This window comes from Cupressus sempervirens, chromosome 6, assembly GCF_028749045.1.
Source record: "Cupressus sempervirens isolate cs-2001-9-10 chromosome 6, ASM2874904v1, whole genome shotgun sequence".
Classification (NCBI taxonomy): Eukaryota; Viridiplantae; Streptophyta; class Pinopsida; order Cupressales; family Cupressaceae; genus Cupressus; species Cupressus sempervirens.
The window spans coordinates 288,622,586-288,644,630 of NC_143123.1; the positions used below are offsets into that span (position 1 = coordinate 288,622,586).

The 22,045-nt window shown below is 36.6% G+C and overlaps 1 protein-coding gene across 1 annotated transcript in view; it reads right to left on the bottom strand.

The window, feature by feature from the left end:
* Positions 1 to 5,048: 5,048 nt before the first annotated feature.
* Positions 5,049 to 22,045, bottom strand: part of LOC149552346 (protease Do-like 10, mitochondrial) — a 180,790-nt gene continuing 163,793 nt past the window's right edge. The window contains exons 7-8 of the mRNA XM_089787880.1: positions 5,950 to 6,000; positions 5,049 to 5,638 (exon numbers count right to left, since the gene is read on the bottom strand). Coding sequence (XP_089644006.1) covers positions 5,354 to 5,638; positions 5,950 to 6,000 — 336 coding nt within the window. The 3' untranslated portion in view covers positions 5,049 to 5,353. The remainder of the gene's footprint in view (positions 5,639 to 5,949; positions 6,001 to 22,045) is intronic.

Consider the following 22,045-nt stretch of genomic DNA (forward strand, 5'->3'; position numbering starts at 1 on the left):
CTCCTACATGACTAGGAGGTCTGTCAAGTGGGGGTCTTCTTTGGTGTATTGACTCACCTTCATGCTCATCCTGCCCTTCTAACTGTCTCGATGGGGAACTCCCAGTCCTCTCTCTGCCTCTAGGCCCGCCTCCTCCGGGTCCCTCTGCTTCCACTACTGGAATCTGCTGAACTGGCTGAACCACAGGTACTACTCTCTGCTGAACTACATCGATCAAAGTCTGAAGTGCATCAATAATGTCCTGGTTTGGGTTCGGTGGTGGAGGTGGAGGTGGTGGTGGTGGAGGTGGTCCATCCCCCTGTCCCGCTCTACCACCTCTCACCCTACGACCTCTGCCTCGTGGGTTGCTTCGAGTAACAAGAGGCATCCTACACAATTTAATATTTCGTTTTAAGTTTTCAGAAGCGTAAGGGTTTAAGGTTCCTAGTGTTGAAACACGAGCTCTGATACCAAAATTTCATGCCCAAACTACGAGGGCAAAAACACACAATTTTTTTTTTTTTTAAATAAAGTTATTAAATTTTTGCCGCATACACATAATATGATATATATATTCAATGATAAAACAAACAAATTGTTAATAACTTATTGGTTAAAAACTTTATTTAATTTAAAACTAATACTCGAATTTACTTTGAAATCAAAACACTTATAATGAAAATTATTGATTAATTTAACTATCTTAATTTAAAAACTTTACACAAACAAAACATACTAACTCCAAGTTATTAACAAAATCTAAATACATTTAAAATTTAAGATTTATTCTAAAATAACATTAATAATATAGCTAACATTGAATAAATCGAAATCAAACCAAATTTCATTAATAAAACTTTACTATCTTAAACTAAAACTACTAAATTTATATTAAATTTTGAAACCTTTAAAAACAATTAACAAACTAAACTAACATTAAGTTTCTACTAACTTAAAAATTAAGCGAGTCTAATACTAATTTAAATTAAAACTAAATCTAAACTATCTTAAATTTAAAATTATCATGATACTAAACTAAACTAACAACCTTTAACCAAAACTAAACTTACTGACATAAAACATACAAGGTTGCTAATGATCTTTTTAAAATAATAACATTCCTAGTAGCTAACCACTAAACTAGAACTAAAGTCCTACTTAATATACTAACTACCCCAAGAATATTATAACTCTATTATCTAAACACCTCATAAAAGGATCATGCCTAAAGTTGTATCTCTAAAAATTCATTATTACTAACTATGCATTGTTCTTAACCTTATATGCTACTCTTCCCTCTTACCCAAGCACCTATCCACCTTAAACCGCGTGCTAACTAACCCCCTCCCTAGACTTTCTCCCATGCGAAATTTATCTCATACCATGGTTTATTTAAACATTTTTGTTTTAAAGTTTCTTGTTTACCTCCAAGCTCGTGCTCCATTCAAGATGGGACCTTCACCCAAGGTTGGCGACTAAGGAGGCAGGGGTGAAAAGACATTCCCTGACCTATGTCAGGCTTAGACAGCGCTAAATGCGCTTAGCAATCTTGGAGGGCGTGGGAGGGGATGATGGGGAGGTGGGTCCCCCATCCTCCTTCTTCCATACAAGGCATTTAATAAAACCCTGCATCAACTTGGTCGCCTATCTTTTAATAGGCAACAACTTGTTCGACGTTATATATTTTTTTGTTAATTATTTAATTGTTATTTAATTGTTAAATGTCCCATCCATATGCTGGGTCAACCCTCACTTAGGGAATTCATCATTAGTTCTTTTTGACTCTTGATTTGAATGAAAGAGATTTGTACCTTAGGTGCTTACTTTAGATTATTTTATTATGTTATGTCTTACTTGTAAATTAGGTATTCTCTTACTTTATTTAGAAGATACTACAATATATTCCCTGATTATTATATTGGTCTGTATTAGTAGATATTATTTCCACTTCTTCCATGTAAAATCCAGAGAGTAAATTGTGTGTCTACAGCAAGCTTTATGTTTTATATCTTATAACTTATATATCCTCTATTTGTTCTCTCTACTACCAAAGTTTAAGGCATCACGATATCTATTGCAATGATACATTAGAGAATCCTAACTATGTTTGATAATCTAAATTGATGATCTTTTTCTTTTCTCCATTTGGCTAATAGCCTCAACACTAACAACACGTAAGGAGATATATGAAAGAGATATGACTATGCTCATCCATGGATTTAGAAAATTGGAGATACCTTATGTATATGGCTCACAAATTTTCAAGTATCTTATTATTCAAAATAATATTCATAACATGGCTATGAGCCAAATTGCAAATTCATTATCTCAGTAATTCATTCTCTACGATAAAAAAATTAACTCTTCACCTCTATACACTTATATTCAAAACATTGCAAACAATATTACCATTACATTGAATTTGAATTATCCATTTTAACCACAATGCAAGAATTGTTTTAACCCCATTAATCACAAAAACTAATCTTTCATTCATAATAGAATTTTCGTTTCCATCATATAAGAAAACTTGAAATTTTGCCAAATTAAATCAACATCATTATTTCCATCCTATTTTTGATGCACATCCATCTAAATTTAAATCACGATTAAGTCACATAATAACCAATTATACTCAAACACCAATTTTATTGGCCAACCTAATTCAAAGGCTCAGCCGGGAAAGAATAAGGAAGAAAACTCAGCTTCGTTGCCAAACCAACAAAGTTTTGAGATACAAATTACATAGGATTTCAATCCTGAATTACAACACTTAAATGAAATTTCCTTCATGACCCTCAACGAGGGTTCCATATCCAATTCAGCAACACATTTCTACGAACCATGGAGGAAACAAAATTTGATCAGGTGATAACAAGCATGTCCAAGAAACAATTCAAACATGCATACTCATACAAGGTTTTCACAAAGCGATTCACAATGAATCAAAACTAGGGAAAGATGGATTCTTCCAACCAGGAGAAGTTGAGCACAACACCAAACAGATGCCCAATCGGGGCTATATACCAAGAACTTCTGTTCTTCCATTTCAACATACCATAATCATACAAAATTTGTGCTGACAGGTAGGGGCCCATAACACCCTACCCTTTCTCCCTCTTCTCATACTGAGAAGAGACTCTACACTGATTGGAGTCCGACTAAACAGACCTTTCCCAAAATTGGTCACTTCTACCCTCTCCAAGGGTGACTAATACCAAAACACCCATGCAAGAAAAATCTCAAAATTGCAAACATAAACATGAAAGGAAATCATCCAGAAATAACATAGTTTTCAAAGCTTCCCAACATACCCACAAACATACAAACATTGAAACAACAACAAGGTAGCATAAGCATGATACAAGAATGAAATCTGAACAAGAGAGATGAGAATTCCAACCTTTACAAAGAGGTACTGGCAATGAACAAGTTTGAGTAGAGTTTCCTCTTTCTTGCTTCAATCTTCAAGAACTCCTCTCTAAATGTAGAGATTGGGTAACAACCTCCCCTAGACCAAGAAAGGCTTCTAAATAAGTCTCAAACTCAACCACCCAAAAGGATCAATAACTTCTCCCACCCACTAACAATTCTAAAAACTCCTAACTCAACCCACACTATGGTTAAACACTAGAAGGAGGTGAGGTAAGGCAACTCATGGTAACCACTTGCAATTTTCGCACAAAGGTAAAATGAGACTTTTTTAGTGATCTCCAAAGTCAACAAAAGGGGCTTAGGGGTTGGAAAAGACCCCCAACCCATACCCATACCCCTTGGGTATAATTATTTCATGATTTAAAACCTTAGGAATAGGTTTAGAGCCAAACAAAAGCTAGGAAATAATTAGGACCAACTAATAACTCTAAAATGCAGATTAAGCACTAATTCAGATTAAGGGTGACTAAACTTGATTAAGAACCAAATTAGCAACTGACACTAACTTAAACCAACATAGGTCTAAAGGTTACACAACTTACCCTAATCAACACGCTGAAGAGCATACACAATTCACGAGTGTCAAGCGACACTAAAAGAACATAATTACGAGACATACACATTTACTGAACATGGAAAGATACATTCATACATGTCACAATTAAATTAGTTACGAACAACAAGGTTTCCACAAATGGCACATAGGGATCAGTTCTGTTCCTCCGTCAGTTTCCTCGGCTAAAAATATCTACACACTCATTGCACACATCAGTAGTCTCGAAAATCACATGTACATATATACGTATCAAAATTTCACATGAATTGAAACATACATCGATCAGGGTTCCTCTCATCTTATTCAATTCTTAACCATTTAAAATATCTTAAACCAAAATGTTAATCCTACCTCTTACTTAATTCATCGACATACATATACATAAAACATTAAATGACAACCATCAAACATCTGAAAATAACATCACACATCATGTAATAATATGATATGTTCAAGTATCTGAAAATGTCTCGACATCCCAAGCCGTGAGTAATAAAAGATGAAGTAAAAACTAAGGCTATGAAGAGTCGGAGCGAGGCCTCACATAGACATACATTGGATAATCAAAACATTTGTCTAAGCATGATGGGTTCAGATTGATGTCAATTCAAAGTTTCTTAATAAAGACATGTGCCTGAATTGAGAAGTTTCAGTTAATGCTAATATATATATATATATATATATATATATATATATATATATATATATATATATATATATATAATCTTCATTCTGTAAATCTTTTAAAAAGTCTTTACAAAACTATACTTTGCATATAAATTAATTATTATATTATTGAGGTGGAAAATTACAGACTAGAAGTTGGGAAGTTATTCCTTGAAGCCTTGTTAAGAAATATGTCGAATCTTTATTTTTATAATTATTTGCAATGTAAATCTTCAATATTGCCTTACAATTGTTATTCAAAATCAAACCATCCCGTCTGTGAATTTTGTTTAGTTTGCTCCAAAAGTACTTGGATAATAAATATTTTGTTTTCAAAGGTTTGAAAACAAGGCATGCTCTCAAGAAAGTATTAAAATTGATTTCATTCCTGGGCTTCCAATTGACAAATGTATTGCAGAAAAATTACTATAGGCTAATTTCGTTGAATTAAGATGCAATACACGAGACTGGCATAAAATGTGTGCAACATCTGGTACAAATTCAGGTTTTTCATTCGCATACACCAGAAATTTGCAATTTAAAATTTGCCCTCAGATATTTACGCCCTTAGATATTTACTTTTACAAGCAGAAACAATATTTAGCACAATCTCCTCATATTGAGGGAGCATCCATTGAAACAAACATAACATGATTTATATGTTACCCAAGTTACAAAAATCAAATGTCAAGGAACGTGTGACAGCATCCAAATCCTCTACAGTCTAGAGACGGCAACGGCTTCTTCAGTAGGTTCACTGTCTATTCTCTCTTTAAATTCCAATTCCTCTCGCTCTGCATCTTCCATCAAATCAAGAGACATGCAAGAAGGTATTCTATGTCGCTTCAATATACGAGATGTGGCACCTTTAGCATTCTCATAATTTAGAACAACCACCCTTTCATCATCCAAGTCAAACCGGAGGCTCTCCTCCGTACAACCTTCTACTAACCGACGTAAATGCTTCAAGTTGTCGACTACCACCCCGTTCACTTTTTTCACCTATCAGAAATCAATAAACATTTAAAACTTCGGAAATATATAGTTATATATACACGGAAGTGTGCCTCTTGTATTCTACATCTGGTGCATCCTTTATCCCTTTTATTTCAATTGGCAACAAGAATTAGAGCATCAATTTGCAATGCTAATGCTCAGATAGTCAAAATGGTACATAAGAAGGAACTATTATCCAGATGGTTGTCTTTACTGACAAGATGCACATAATCTCAAATGCCTGGTGTTGTACCAAACGAATTGAACCACCAAAATTTAGGGAAAGTCTATGAATCAATTCAACCGTAAGAACAAACCTGAAAATCTGCCAGACGCTCATAACCTGTATTAATATCATCCATCAACACCTGTACAAGCATCAAGAAACAAAACGCAAAAGTCAAACCATTATGACAACGATGGGAGCTGTTCAATACTCGCGTTTCTTTTTATTACGTGTTGAATAAGCATATCACTCTTATGCTAACCAAACAACACTAGACAATTCTTATCAGACCCGTTCTTATCAAAATATATAAGATTGCTTAATTTACTTTCAGTTTTCATGATTTCTGACTTAAGACTTCGGAAACCACCTTCTCGTGGCAAACCAATGCCTGTTTTGAAGGACAAAATCATTTGAGAAAAGGGCCGTGGGGCAAAATAATTGAAAAGGGCTTTGTTATCAATTACTTGACCATAACACCATCAAGCTCAAATTCAAAGTCTAGCAAAACAAAAAAATATTACTTCAACTATAGAGAACCATAAAGAAGAGAGAGGGCATGTGTGCTCGCCAAGAAAGGCACATAGGTAGGGGTAATAAAATAAGATTCTTTCTTATAAAAACATAGATATGACTATAATCTGAGAATTCATTTTGAATTTTCAAAGAAAAGGAAGGCATTTATAACATCATAATAAAGACTAATGAAGCTTATAGGGAGGAACCTCCTGATCTGGCTCTAGATTTTATCCATCAGAGTTACTCTAATCTTTATGTTACTCACGAATTTTACCCCTAAAGATCAGATGTTGGTTTTTGGGGTACGCTTGGCAATGGTGCAGGAGCATCTTTAGGTCGTTGGCAATAAAATATTTCCTTTTGGTTTATCTGTTTACTGTTCATTTGGACAGTTTTCTGTTGTTTTAGGTTGCAATCAATCTAGTTGGTTTGTTTTCTTATGAGATCCTTATTGCGTGGTCTAGACGTCATGAAGATCCTATGGCTAGCTTCGCATCTTGTTCCAATGTTTCCAGATGAAGTTATCTTAAGATTGGTCCGGTCTTATATGACTTTCCTGTTCTAACAATTTAGGTGGCATTGTTCTATTTTGTAATACATTTGATCGACCCTCTTGTGTTGTTCACACGGCACGATGTATCTATTGGGGGTTGTTCTTATGGATTTGGGTCCTGGCCTATCTGTTTGTAACACGTTTCCTTTGCTATGGAAATTAATGATCGAATAAGCCAACTTGTGATTGGCAATCTTTGTATACAAGTAGGATAATAGTTCTTGTTTGAGTAGTGCTAGATGACAAGTGTGCTGGATGGTGAGAAGAGATGCATTTGAAGCAACTCAAATAACTTGCGTCTGTTTGAAGTCTCATACTTTTGTGGGATGATCAGCTGCAAATAGGTTGCCAAAGGAAGTGAAAGTATCTGCCTTATTGCAGTTGTATATTGACCATGGTGATGTAATATCTGCATTTGCAGGCCAACTTGATGATAATCCAATGATTTCTTCCTTTGGTGGTCATTAGTTTGTGCATTTCCATTGTCGTTTACTCTAGCTGCAAGGTTAGACATCTCCTTTGGGGATTCTCTTTCCTTGACTGCATCAGATAGAGCCTAACAAACATCTTTTTTTAATGAATTTCAAGATTGGATCATATAAGCATATAAGACTTAATCATTACAGTTATGTGTGTTTTTTGATCAATTTATACTTATTTCTGTGGGCTATAATTTTTTCTTTGTGCCTTCACAGCTTCATACCTATATGTTCTTGAGAAGCTTTTTTTATAACTAAGATTTGGGAGAACTAATTCTCATCTTGTGATTGACAGAATAAAAAAACTACAGACAAGCTACAGATGACAAGAACACAATCATATCTAGAGTATTTCGAAGGGCATCAAAAAAACAAAATACACACAGATGAAAAAAGGATTAATCAGTTACAAAATGTTATAGGATGTATGTAGGTATAGGCATGGCCTTGTAATTATGCACCTATTCCTATAATGGCATGAGGATATGTGCATAATGAGCTACACAATTAACACATATCGCCATGGTATACCGCAATATTAATAAGTCAATGGAGCAAATGTATCTGTTTTATTAATCTAACATCCCCTAAAGTGCAACTTAGAGGGCCCACTAAACAGTAGCATTTGTTCTCCGATGCTCATCAAAAAGGATTAATCTACTTGTCATCTCCCTTTAGGAAAAATCATCAATGATATCAGAAAAGAGAAATGAAAATATGCTATAAACCTCCTCCCTAACAAGGTTTCCAATCCAAAAATGACCGAAAATGTGAAAAGCAGTATATTCTACCTAAGGAAACTCATAAAATTTTCAAGCATTCTGGAATTTGCCACGGTGCAAATACAATCCCACTTGGCAAAATACAAGACAGTGGAGACGAGGATGGTTGCCAAGACACCACATAGATCACAAAACCAGATCCGTGTGGAATTAGAGATGACAAGAATGGCCTTGCACGGCAAAAGTGATAATGGTAGGAGGGTTTTAGTGGGGAAAAAATCAACCACTGAATGAAAGCATCATTTGCCACTAGAGCATGTCAGATCTCTTATGTGGAAAACAGAATTTTCAGAGCAGAATAAAAATGAAATAGCAGTAAACAAAAAATTGTATAAATACCTAAATCGTCCTTCGCGGGAAGTTGGCAACAGATGCTACACAAACAGACAGAAGAGGGTTTCAGAGGAAGTTAAAAGTGGTTTATGCCAGTAAAGAATAAAAGAAAGGCTATGGTCACTTCTTCCAAAACTGTAACACCAATATGGGACCATTTTAAGGATTGTATACTCTTTGCGAAATGGATTGGAATGGATGGCCTGACAAACAAAATCACTAATTGGTGGGTCGAACAATTTGGAGGTTGGATAAGTGCCAAAACGCTTTCAAGTGGCTATCTCTTGATTGACTGTATAGATAGGTGCCTTAAGAAAGAAACATTATTTGGAAAGCTGTTATTTTTTGAGGGATTCCATTTCTATTGAATTGACTGGGAGCCGAATTTTTGATCCAATTAACCATGAACCTAGGAGATTCCCTAAATGGATTAAGTTGAGAAATCTACCTCCACAATATTGGAATCTTGGAACTCTAGAAAAATTTGGGAAAGCTTTAGGTTTGCACGTAGGCATAGAAGAAAACTTTGTTTTCAGTAAACCAGGAACAAAAGCAAAGATTCTAGTAAATCTAGACAGAGACCTTTGCTTCTAAGACAATCTTGAGATTACCACTGAAAAAGGTAAATGTATTCAAATGGTAGAAGTTGATTTGGGCAAAAATGGGGGTAGATGCATCCTAGTGCAAGGATACTCTAGGAGCAGTTCAAAAAATGCAGAAGAAATAAACAGAAATAAGAAAACAGCTATCCTAACCCTCTTGAAAGGATTTAAAAACTGATAAAAAAATTACAGACTTTAACCATAGAGCCAGAGCTTGAGGAATGGGGAAATTGTGGAACCAGGAAACTCTGCCCTGGGATCGATGAGATTGGAGGGACCAGAACAAATGAAATGGATCATGGTTTGGGAGTGGAAAATAAAAATATCGAATCATTTAGGGTAGAGAGTCAAACTAGGACATCTTGTACTGAAAATGGAGGCCCTGTGTAAAGATTGAGTTTTAGCAATATAGCAGCAAAGTTGGATATATTTTTCTTTGGAGGAGTTTTGTCCACCTTTCCCTACACCTCAAGAGGGGCCATTATACCCTACTCTAGCTCAGATTATCTATTGATCAAACTTAACATACTTGGGAAAGGAAAGCCATTAAGATCCGCATTTAAGTTTTCAAAATATGGTTCAAGAATGCAAACTTTAATACAATGATAGAAGCTTGGTGGAATGAGGAGATTTTTGAGGGCTTAAAACTATTCTACTATGCATCCAAACTCAACCATGTAAAACAGAGGCTACTAGAATGAAAAAAGGAACATTTTAAGAGCATATTTGTTACCAAAAATCAGATCAAAGAACTGATATGTTAAATGAGGAAATTATATAGAATAGTACGAAAGTTGAAAGTTTTGCAAAAGAAAGAAACTATTTTAAGGATTATGAGGAAGTACTCTCCAAGGAGGAAGTCATCTGGAGGCAGAAATCTAGAGAGACACGGATTGAGGTGGGGAACAGAAACACCAGCCACTTAAAAGAACAATACAGGAAAGAGATAAAAATTGCATCTGTAAATTGGAAAATGTAGAAGGGTCATATACAGAGGAGCCTACAGAAATCAAGGAGAGGATTGTTAAAATCGTCCAAGAATTATGAAATAATGAGGGCTTGATCTATCAGCTCAGCAGATGCTTTTCAAGCACAAACCGAGGGTGATTGAAGAAGAACAGAACCAGATGTAAATGCAAAATTCACACTAACTAAAATTGAAATGGCCCTTATTCAGCTACATCCAGATAAGGCTCCTGGGCCTGGTAGCTTCCCAGCTGGTACCTTTCAAAAATGTTTTCGCATAGTTGGGGAAAAGTTAGTTGGAGCCATTGAGGCAGCAAGGAATTCTAGGTGACTACTAAAGGAAGTGAACAACACCTTTTTGACTATTATCCCTCAAAAAGAAAAAGCAACAAGGTTAGAGGACTCTCCTCCCATCTCCCTCTGCAATACAATGTGTACGGTAATGGAAAAAGTGATGGCTAATAGGTTGAAAAAAGTTTTCCCCCCACATTATCTCAGAGGAGCAAACAGGCTTTGTTCCTAGACGCTCCATAGTTGACAAAGTTATAATAAATGAGGAAGAAATTTATTCACTACAGAACACCAAAAAGTTAGAGATGCCAATCAAGTTGGACATAAAAAAAGCATACAATAAGGTTGATTGGTGATTCTTCTGCAAAATAGTGAAAGCTTTTGGCTTCAGCAGGTAGTACATCAATTGGATATCGACGTGTATATCCAGACCTAGCATCTTAGCATTAGCAAATGGTTCACCTAAATGTTTCTTCCTGGTTTCCAGTGAACTGAGGCAAGGCAACCTTTTGTCTCCTTTCCTTTTCATCATCAAGGCCCTAGCACGAGGAATATCAATCAAAAGTGCACAATCAAATGAATTGGTCAAAGGTATCACAGTTGCTAATAACAGTCAAATAACACATCAGCAGTTCACAAATGATACCATGTTATTTCGCGCAGCCAAGAGGAAAGAAGCTAGACAACATCTAAATTTATTATTGCAATATGCAAAAGCTTCAGGGTAAGAGGTTAATCAGAATAAACCAAAGGTTTTCTTCATGTCAACCCATCCAAGGAAAGAAACAGAGATTCTAAGCATACTCAATTTCTAAAAGGGGGCTTTGACTTGCACATACTCAGGTCTTCTTATAGACAAGAGTTTAAGGAATTCAAAGCTATGGGAACCTTAAAAGATAAGATGGATAAAAGGATGAACTCCTGGAGAGGCAAGTGGTTGTCGTGGGTTGGGAGAATGTTGCTGAAAACTATAATCTCCCCATTACCCATTTACATTTTACCATATCGAGCCCTCAATGATGGTGCAAATCAATCATTCATACAGAACATGAGGAAATTCTTTTGGCAGGGATTGGCCGATAAGGCCAAGATTGCCCTTACCTCTTGGGAAAAGATATGCAAGCCAAAAGAATATGGAGGAGCTAGGCTTAGAAATCATATGGCAAGATAAAGCTTTTGGAGCCAAATTAATTTGGAAAACGCTCAGAGTTACTCAATTGAAATGGGTAAAGATTCTCCAAACCAAGTTTCTGAACAGCAACGATCTGGCCGAGATTGTCAAGATTGGAAATCCACAAAGGGTGTGGAATTTCATATTGAGCTGCAGACCTGTAATCATAGCATATGTAACATGAGATATACATGATGGCACACGCAGCCCTCTTTTGGGAAGATTCGAGCATTTTTCCCAGTCTAGATGGTTTGATAAGGGTGGGAGAAACAAGAAATATCTCAAAACTCATTGGGGCAGTAAGGTTAATGACTATATACAACTGCATCAAAACAATCCGGCATTTGGCTAGAATAGAAAGACATGAACACACTACTGTTCCCTGCGCAAGAAATAGCCACTCTAGTGAGGAAAAACTAATTTGGTCTTGAGTTAAGAATGGCTTCTTCAACAGCAAAGATGGTTACAATATTATCTCAGGGATAGAGGTGCAAACAAAGCCAGAGATAGTGTGTGGGACAAGCAATATGTGCCAAGGGCAGTGGCTTTTCCATGGGGCAGCCATCTATAAAAGAGTTCTAATGGCAGAAAATTTTAGAAGAATTGGTTTTGGGGGCCCATCAAGATGTGTATTGTGCAAGAGGGTAGAAGAGAGTGTAGAGTCTGTAGACCACATATTCATTAGGTGTACATTTGCACAAGAATGGTAGCAATGGATGTGTGCCCAGTTGGGCTGGAATACTACCTTGCCCAATGATATCATGCGTCTTTTTCAAGGATGGACGATAAGAATGGCGTCACGTCTATTCAATTGTCCACAGATGATATGCCCATCTCTCCTGGTAAGGGAAATCTGGAAAAAAAATGGAATTAGAGAATCTTTGAGGATAGAGCTTTCAATAGAATCTTCAAGAATAGAGTGGAGGTTGTGGTGGTAGAAGCTGCCAACAACATTACAATTACAAGTTTTAAAATCAACAATGCACGTTTACAGAATTCCATGGACAGATGCGCTTTAAATGGAATGGACTACGAATACCCCCATTTGTAGAAAATACAACATGAGAGAGGCAATGCTAGAAAGCAAGATGGACACCCCAAAACAATAGATGGTTTAAGTTGAATTTTGATGGTGCTCCAATAGGCCATCCAAGCTCCTCCAGGGTGGGTTGTATTATTAGAATGTGAGATGAAGAAGTAAATGGGAGATTGGCAACTCCCTTAGAGGAAAATATCAATATGGTAAAACTCAATGACCTCACTTTGGGATTGTTATTTTGCAAAGGTTTGGAAGTCAACAGGCTTGAGATTGAAGGAAACTCGGCAATGGTAATTAATGGAATAAGAAAGGCCTCAATGCCCAATTGGAAATTAAATGCTCTATTGGAAAGAGTTTGGAGCTGTTGAATTCCTTTGAAGCATACACAATCAACCATGTGTATAGGGAAGCAAATGAGCTGGCTAACGGAGCAGCTGATGGAGATTCTTTAGGAGCCATCAGACCTCCTAATGAGATGAATCAGAATGACACTGATGGATTGAACTAATATGATAAGCTGAGGAATTATGAGAGACTTCATGGGGTTCTAGCAACGTAACTGCCACACATGAAGTCATGGATGAAGTTCCACATGTCACTTGGGAAGATATTGGAGGTCTGGAAAATGTAAAGAGGGAGCTTCAAGGGGCTGTTCAATATCAAGTAGAGCATCCTAAGAAATTTGGAAAATTCGACACACCTTCAAAGTGCACTATTTTATGGGTCACTGGGGTGTGGAAAGGCATTCTTGCAAAGCCATAGCTAAGGAGTGCCTGACCAATTTCATCCGTGTGAATGGCCCCAATTTGTTAACAATGTGGTTTGGAGAGAGTGAGGTTACCATGGGGGAAATGTTGACAAAGCCAAAAGGGATAGCTCATTTAGTCCTGTTTTTCAATGAGATTGATTTTATTGCTACACAACATGGAAGCAGTGTTAGGCATGTTGGTGGTGTCACAGACAGAGTCCTTAACTAATTGATAATGGAGATGGATGGTATGATAACCAAGAAAACAATTTTCATTATAGGTGCTACAAACAAAATGGCCATCATTGATTGTGTATTTTTAAGGTTTTGTCAAGATGCCAAATACCGGTCAGCAGGATACTAGACTATGACTTGGCTCCGAATAATCCTACTTGGCAACACACCTCGAGTGTCAATTCCACTCGGATATTTCATTTCAGCACATAAGAACATGTGGCAATGATGACAAGATCTGTAATCTGACAAATATACATAACATTTAAGTCATTGGAGAAACTACAACCTAGATGACAACTCAGGGTCAGTATAAATATGAAATACATTTTATTTGGTGGAGGTTGCTGATAGCATCCATTTAAGCATGTCAGAAGTAAGATATTCCCACACTTATAGCCATAATGCATCAGTACAGAAAGATGTAATTTGTATTGACATGATGATGCATTAATGAGCATCATCATTGAGAATGCAGGGAAGTAAGCTAAGGTTTTTTATTATAAATAGACTAGAACAAAAGATATTGTCACACATTGCTTTGTTTCCTTTTACAGATTCTTGCTCTCATTCCTGGATTCCAGTCCCATGGATTCTCACACCAGATTGATTTCAAGAAAAAGACAGATCTCTTTCCTTGGAGAGATAAAGGAGAACAGGCTTTTTAGACAGTCATGAACTGTTCTCATGGGCTAATCATATGAGCAGTTATGAGAATGTTGGGTGGGCAATTTATGTTCTCCGAATATAGGTATAAGGTAAATACACATACCTACTGTGTTTACTGCAGTGGGGAGCAGTGTCAAGAAAGTCAGTGTCATCAATTGGGGATGCAAACTACATCGAGTTAAGAAAACCTCTCATTAGGCATAATGTGGTGTTTCTACAAAAGTTACAGGAACTAAAAATGAACGAGGATGGGGACTGGATCAGTCAATATAAGAGGGAGTATGGCATAGACACCAATGATTTAGACGAGGTAGAGGTATTTGGTTCAGAAATCATAGAAGAGGTGATAAAAGTGGAGTAGACGAACCCTACGCTGCACCAGTCATTCTACCGGGGCTTCTCTTCGAAAGACAAAAGGGAAGGTGCTGGCAGAACATTAATCTCTCTTCTACAATTTTCATATCATATCATAGTTACAGATATGTCTAGTATTGATGTGAAGTATATATTAGGCACATAGTTCCAAGAATCACAGCAATTCACACGATTCGGAGATTCAAACAATTTTTTGTGAATCGGTGAATCGAATCAGCGATAAAGGGTTTATGAAATAAGTTACTCACTAAATTTCAAGGGTTTTTTTAATTTGCTGATTTGTGGCCGATTCGATTCCGATTCATGGCCGATTCACAATTCGATTCGGCCTTGCCGATTCCGATTCTTGTTACTTTGATTAGGCATAGATATAGTTCTAGTATGAATATGAAGTATACATCATGCATGTATACAAAGTGATGATTTGGAGCATTTCTTTTTTAAGGGATTTTGGTCTCCAAGGTAATTTTGTAGAGGATGCCTTGATTTTGGCATGATAGGTACAAGTCCCGACTCTGACTTTTTACAAACAACTATGTAAATCTGCTGTTTAATTAATATTAAATTTTTCGCAGCTTTGCAATGCCTTATTGAGCAAGAAATAAAATACAGAAAAACAAACAAGGTTGCGAAACCAAAAGATGGTGATGAGACAGAATGATAAATCCAACCTTAAATCAAACATCAATTGATCACCAAATGCTCCTCATGCCTCATTATCTACAAAAATGTACACACAATCTTACTCAAGCCTCTCAAACAATGGGTTTCTGACCTTCTAATCTAAGTTGTTGATTTAAGTTCTAGTTCGAGTATGATACGAGGTTTGAGTATGTGGGTACAACAATTTTTTTTCCCTTGTGTATGGGTTCGGGTTTGTCTGTACATAAATGCATACACGTGTATTCAAACAGTGAAGTTATAAATATAAAAAGAAGAGTGATATTCAAAAATTATAAATAGAATACCTGATATATCATATTACTAATTTGCAAACATGAAAATGCTCAAATCTCAAAATATCATTACACAATGAAAATTCAAATTACAATCGACATTTAATAAGTCTCAAGAACTTCATTTTTTTTTCAATATTTAAAGGCTTAATATAGAGATTTGCTTGGTATATTCATACAAAGATTTGATGAGAATTTAAAAGTAATGCATATTTTATTTCATAAGCATGCACCTATTTTGGTATATTTGTTAGAAATTTGTTCAACGCTCCCCTTAGGATTAATAACAAGGGCTTAATTGCCTCCTGTGTACTATAAGTTGAGTGGTTGTATCAGGGATTGAAAGATTGGTCTTTTGGTGCAACGACAACCCCACTCTAACAAGCGGTATCAGAGCTTGGTCACAGGTTCGAATCCTCAGACCCTCAGGTAATGCTAAGGGGGAGATTGTTAGAAATTTGTGGAGCGCTCCCCTTGGGATTCGTGACAAGGGCTTAACCACCTCCTATGTACTATAAGTTGAGTTGTTGTATCAGGCATTGAAAGATCGGTCCTTTGGTGCAATGGCAATCTCACTCTAACAATATTAGCTTGGCAAACGCCCTTGAGTACTTCCTAGGTGCCAAGTTTGCTATAGGTCTTTCATTGAAGGACCCATAGAGAACCCAGGAAGAAACAGTACTAGAACCATATCAATACAAGGACCCATGCCTAATTAGCAGAACTCAGCAATGGAGCTTATTATCATTAAACTGCCCGTTCAAGCAAGTTTCCAAGTTGAACATGATGATAGGCATAAACTATATGTAAAAGCCATTGTGATCTGAATACAGATCTACCACTAAATGCTCCCCATGTGCTTGAACTCCCAAACCTGAATGATCCAAAGATGCATGCAAAGTACTGAAAATATGGTATACATAAAAAATTTAAAATGGTGACAAAGGCCAAACTATAAAGGTAGTCATTACCTGTAATATCCCTTCTCGCACCTTAAAAAAATAGTAAAGAAGAGAAAAGTGTTTTTTATTTTTAAAAAGCCACCTAAAAGACAATACTTTTTTCTATAATAGCTCTCAAAAGTTACAAAGGGAGATTGGGGCTATCATTGGGTATGCTAAAGTTGATATCTAATGTTAAGTTGTCAGAATGATTTTGGGAACAATACCCCTCTTTTGGATTGCTGGTTTCAATGGTGAAAGACCCACACTAGCTGGCTGGCTCTCATAGTTGCAGGTTTTTCAATATTCTTGCAGGTTTCAGGGAGATTTTGGTTTGAAGTGATACAATACTTTGCAATTTTCTGATTTGGGTTTCTAATGTTTGGCGTTAGTGTGAGTTCCAGTTGTGTGGTATCATTTTGGAATTGATTTAAAGTGTTTTCAGAGTGCTAGTATGAAACTTCTGATTTTCTGGAGGTGTTCTTTCCATGTGGCTGGATTCATTTTTTGCTTGTATCTCCCAAAGGAAGGCATATCTGCTCCCAGGTATTGGTTTATACCTCTTTCCTAGCCTGGGCAATTCATTTTGAGAGGTAATTTGCAGCTTTGGTGAAGATTTTTAATTTTCCAGAGGTGAATTGCCCCTCAAGGAGGCTGTACAAATCTGTTCTAGCTGGTGTTTGAAACTGAGTCAAAGGCGACCTTTTGGAAATCTGAAATCTGCTCATAGTGGCAACTTTATGTGAGCTATTTGCTGGTAAAGTTTAAAAACTGATTATGGGGTTTTTGTCACGTGCCTAGGCCCTTTCTTGTCAAGTTTAAGTGAGTTTGCTGCATACCTCATGGTCTGATTTGAATGATCAGAAGACTGATTTCAGTTTCTTGTTTTTGTTATTATAATTGAAACTAACTCCATATGTGAAGGAAATCAAGTTATACTAGGTTTCTGATTAAGTGATGATGGTATCAAACCCCCACTTAACTCAACGGTTCCAGTTTATGTTTTATGCTAACAAAGAGGTGAAGGCTCAGCCCCCTCTCATTTGTTACCAGCTAACAATCTTTCTTCCTTTTATGTTTTGTACTGATTGAGTGGTGATAGTTTCAAACCTCCCACTCTATATAGTTAACTGTTGTATGCATTGCATTTGTCAGTTTATGTATTTGCATGTATCAGAAGCTAACAATCAGCAGTCATTCTACTTTACTTTCTATATTGTTTCATATATTTTAGAAAAAGAACAAGGGTGGTTATTACGTTGCTACCAACTACCAATCATGTGATGAACTCTGAAAACTGATGCATCCCACAACTTAAAACAATGAACTGGAAACTCTCATCCACACAATTTTCCATGAAATCCTGAAAACAAGGTCCTAGCATTGCAACCCTTAAATTATCATCAAGCAACAAGCCTTGATCATGTCTCCAGTCTACAAATGTCGAAAACACAAGAAGCATCAAACCACCAAAGCAATGAATGACATATAATGAATTCAAACCTCCTCAAAAAAATAGCTTCCAAAATTCTTTCAAACCAGCTGCAACAAAGCTGATACCGAAGCAATAAAGTTAAGTTCACGAGACAATCCACACTTGCAAAGCCCACTCATCCCTTCAATGCAATAGAGAAATCATTGGTAATAAGAGACAAATTCTCCTATGACCATCGTCGAAACCAACACCTTGACCAAAATCAGTTAGCTTTTTTGTCTTGACTAAGAATGGGTCAAAATTCTTGAAATCTGAAACAATAGCATGAAAGCCCAGAGATCTAAATGCATTTCCAAAACTTCAAATGGGAGGACAACTGGCCCATATCACAAAGCAATATCATCCACATTAATATGAACCAAAAAATGAGATGACTATGAGAGAAGAGACATGTCATCCTAGGTAGAGATCACATCCTTATGTTATAGAAGGATGTCTAAGAATAGATGACATATACAAGAGGTATAATGATAGTATTTACATAAGGAGCAAAAGGACTATTACAAACAAATGTTTACAATAATTATTTTAATATATAAAATACCCATTTATGACTACATTGGAAGGATCTAGAGGCTTAGTCACTAAATTAAAATATGGCTATTGAGATAAGTAGGAATCGAGGACCAAGAAGAAATTTCTATATGAGGCTACGAGCAACCTTCATATCAGAAAGATATGCAACAAGAAGTTAGATAGGCAACCTTTTGGATTTTGCTAATTCCTAGGAAACCTTCATTCTAGTTTAGGATCAGCCCATGCCAAGTTCATTTCTGGTTGAGACTTTGTCTTTGCAGTCATTAGTTGTACTTTAGAGGCTTTAATGGTACTTTGAAGTTGAGCACATAGAGGAATTAGAAAAATCCAAAAGGTTGCCTATCTTGGTACTTGATGAGAAAGGAAAAGAAGGTAGATGAGCTCACTCATCAGATTGAGGTGACTCCAAAATTATTGGAGAGCAACGGTTGGCTCTTCAGGAGTCACAACCACAATTGGAGGAGTTCATGTGGAGTTGAGCTGAGCACAGTCTTCACTAACTATAGATACTGTTTAGCTTCCCAGAGTGGCAGTTGATGATGATTTGATATCCATGACTTGTAGTGAGGACATGGAAACACCTCTCACTAATAAAGTTGAATTAGTTACAAATGGGATGAGTGCATTTGTTGAGAGAAGCAAAGAACCACTAGTTGCATCAAGTTCTTCCCTGACCACTATCATGACAAATGATGCAAGTCAAATTACTAATAGCTCTTGTGTGGCAATGGTGGATTCTTCAGAGAGTTGTGTAAGAAGTCGACACTACTCCATCTTTTTCACAGGGGACATGCACAGTGTCATCTAGTTGGGAGTATGACTATCATGTTGATTTGTTTCCGTCTCCTAGAAACAAACCTCATCTCATGCAGCTGATGGTAGTAGACAGTAGGTTGTGACTCTGAATCAAAGTGATAAGTTGAGGGTTGTAATAGAATAGGTTGACTCTCCCTAATATTGTTTCTATTGCAAGACATGTTTATTGAGTACCTACTTTAGAGTCCAGAGTTGCAACAAAAATCGTTTGGAGTCAATGAGGCTACTCTCGTATGAGGTTCTCGGCATTCAATATTTAGTGGGAGCAATTGTAGAAATGTTGACACAATGCTTCCTCCTAGATATTTCATGGTTGGGTTTGAACAGAGGGTTACTAGAGACCCTACCCAATCAGTTGTACAAGGTCAAAGATTGGAGTCATCTTTTGGCTCTTGAGTTGTTACTGATGAGTCATTGGCAAAGATCAAAGCCTTTTACCATAACTACATAATGAGGAGTGCTCATCATTTTTCTTCTGATTTACATGTAGAGGACTTGGCAATGCGTTGATGTATATTAGCTTTAAGATTATACCATCCTTATGGGACAGGTATATGCCATTTCCAATTAATGGAATTAGTAGTTGCAAGTTGGTGGGGAACTACTTCCAATGGCAAAAAATCCAGGGAGGACTAATAGAGTGTAGTAGGAGATTCAATGTCGCTAATTCTTTCAGATATCCTTACCTCTTTACGATGTTTCGCTTATACTAAGATCCAGGTGATGTTAGGGTTAACACTATAGGTTGGATGGGTCCCATTAGGTTGCTTCACCATCTACAACATGGTGGAATTGGGGTCAGCTTAGCGAGGCTTAGATTTGGGGTTATTCTTTTTGGCAAGCATCAATTCAAGATTTGGGATCCAAGTATGTTTGGTTGGTCACTCTTCAGTGTGTTGTGGGGTCATACACATACATTGGGATTCTAGTATGGGTTCGCTAGGGAGCATTACAGTGTGTATGTACATGATTTGTTTCAGATGCACAGTGTCAGTGCACAAAGTTGGGACAAATGGATTGTTGTTCATTTTTGTGTAGTTGTGGTTACACTAGTGTTGCAGTGATGTTTCCGGGTGGGATAGTTCTTAGTCTTCTTTTGGTCTTCCAGTGCAATGGAGTTCCATTGTAGTCATGATTGCTTGGGGACAAGCAATCTTAGGAAGGGAAACTATAATGTCCCCATTTTTTGCCAGCATCACAATTAGAGATATTAGCCTATTATTTGATCCTCACAGACTAGTATGGTAGATTAAAGGGTCCATTATGGGCATCACGAAGAATTTTAGGTGGCAGGGTAGTTGTCAAGCCTTGTTTAGGATTGTTCCTTGTTTGAGTCAGATTGGCATACTTACTATTTATAGTAAGTGATAATTTGGGAAAGTCAGTTACTATTTTTAGTGGGGGCAACTGAACAATTTGGTGGCAGTATAGAAACTAGCTAACGTCAACATAGTTCATTTTCAGGGACTTACTATTTATAATAAGTTAATTTCATGCAGTTGCTATTTTGGGAAGGCACTTGGACGTCTGACATTTGCAATATACATCTGGATTTATTGTTGGTTCTTTGGAAAAAGCATATATAGCTTGTGTGCATGACTATTTTATTATTAATAAAGATCTATATTATTAATAATATATAAGGGGTAATTATAAAAATTAATAAAGTCCATGGGCTAAGTTATATAATTAAAGTGGTTAGTTTTAGAATTAAGTATATTTCTCTCAATTTTTAGTATATACTATATAATGCATAAAAGGGTCATTTTAGGGTTAGAAAGAAAAAAAAAATTTAAGAAGTCATATTAAATAAGTTGGACCTACTTAAAACCGTCGATCCTTTTGAGGATTCACACTGGATCCAAGCACGCATTTGGATCCAGATTGGATCCAGCAAATCCGCACAAATCCACTATGTAAAACAAAGATCTTTCCGGATCAACACGGATCTGGATCCGGTCTCTAGGGCACGAATCCGGTAACTAAGTTAAAGTGCCTTAAATGATCATTTAATAATTAATCCTTATGTTGGTGCCAAACTTTGAGAGTGGAGGAACTAAATGTTAAGTATGATTTCAAGTTATGCGGAGAATGAATTCGAAGTTACAGGTTGATTGGTGTTTGGAGATAATAAAATGACAAGCATGAAGAAATTGATCTCATCCATTGGTGCATTTGAGAATTTGTTTTTTTTGTGTTGAATTTGGAACCAAGGGTTTTGGAGTTTCTCATCTACAAGAATTGTAAATTCTTGTGTGATCTTGGCACTGTGAACCAGTCCATTGCTGGTGAATTGTGCACTCTATGTCAGCTACACCCAATAGTGGAGATTGCATTAAATAGCAGAGATTCAAAGAAGGGGGGGCTGTATTTTGCTTGTGGAGTGATTACAGTTTGTGGTATTCAGCAGTTGATACCAGCGATAGTTGCAAGGCTTGCCATGGTTTTAATTCAAAGTCGGCATCACAATAATTGGCTGCGGTTTATATCTGTGGGCCTGCATTTGAAATTAGAGGGGCTGCCTAGTACAAGTGTTGTCGTCCACTTTGAGCTTCAGAACCAATGTCAAGGAATTCTTAGCCAAGAGTGCTGTGGCTCATTCAGGGAAATCCAACAATCATTATTAATTCTCAGAATTTTAGGTTCTTTTAAATTAGTTCCAAATATATATTATCAGCATT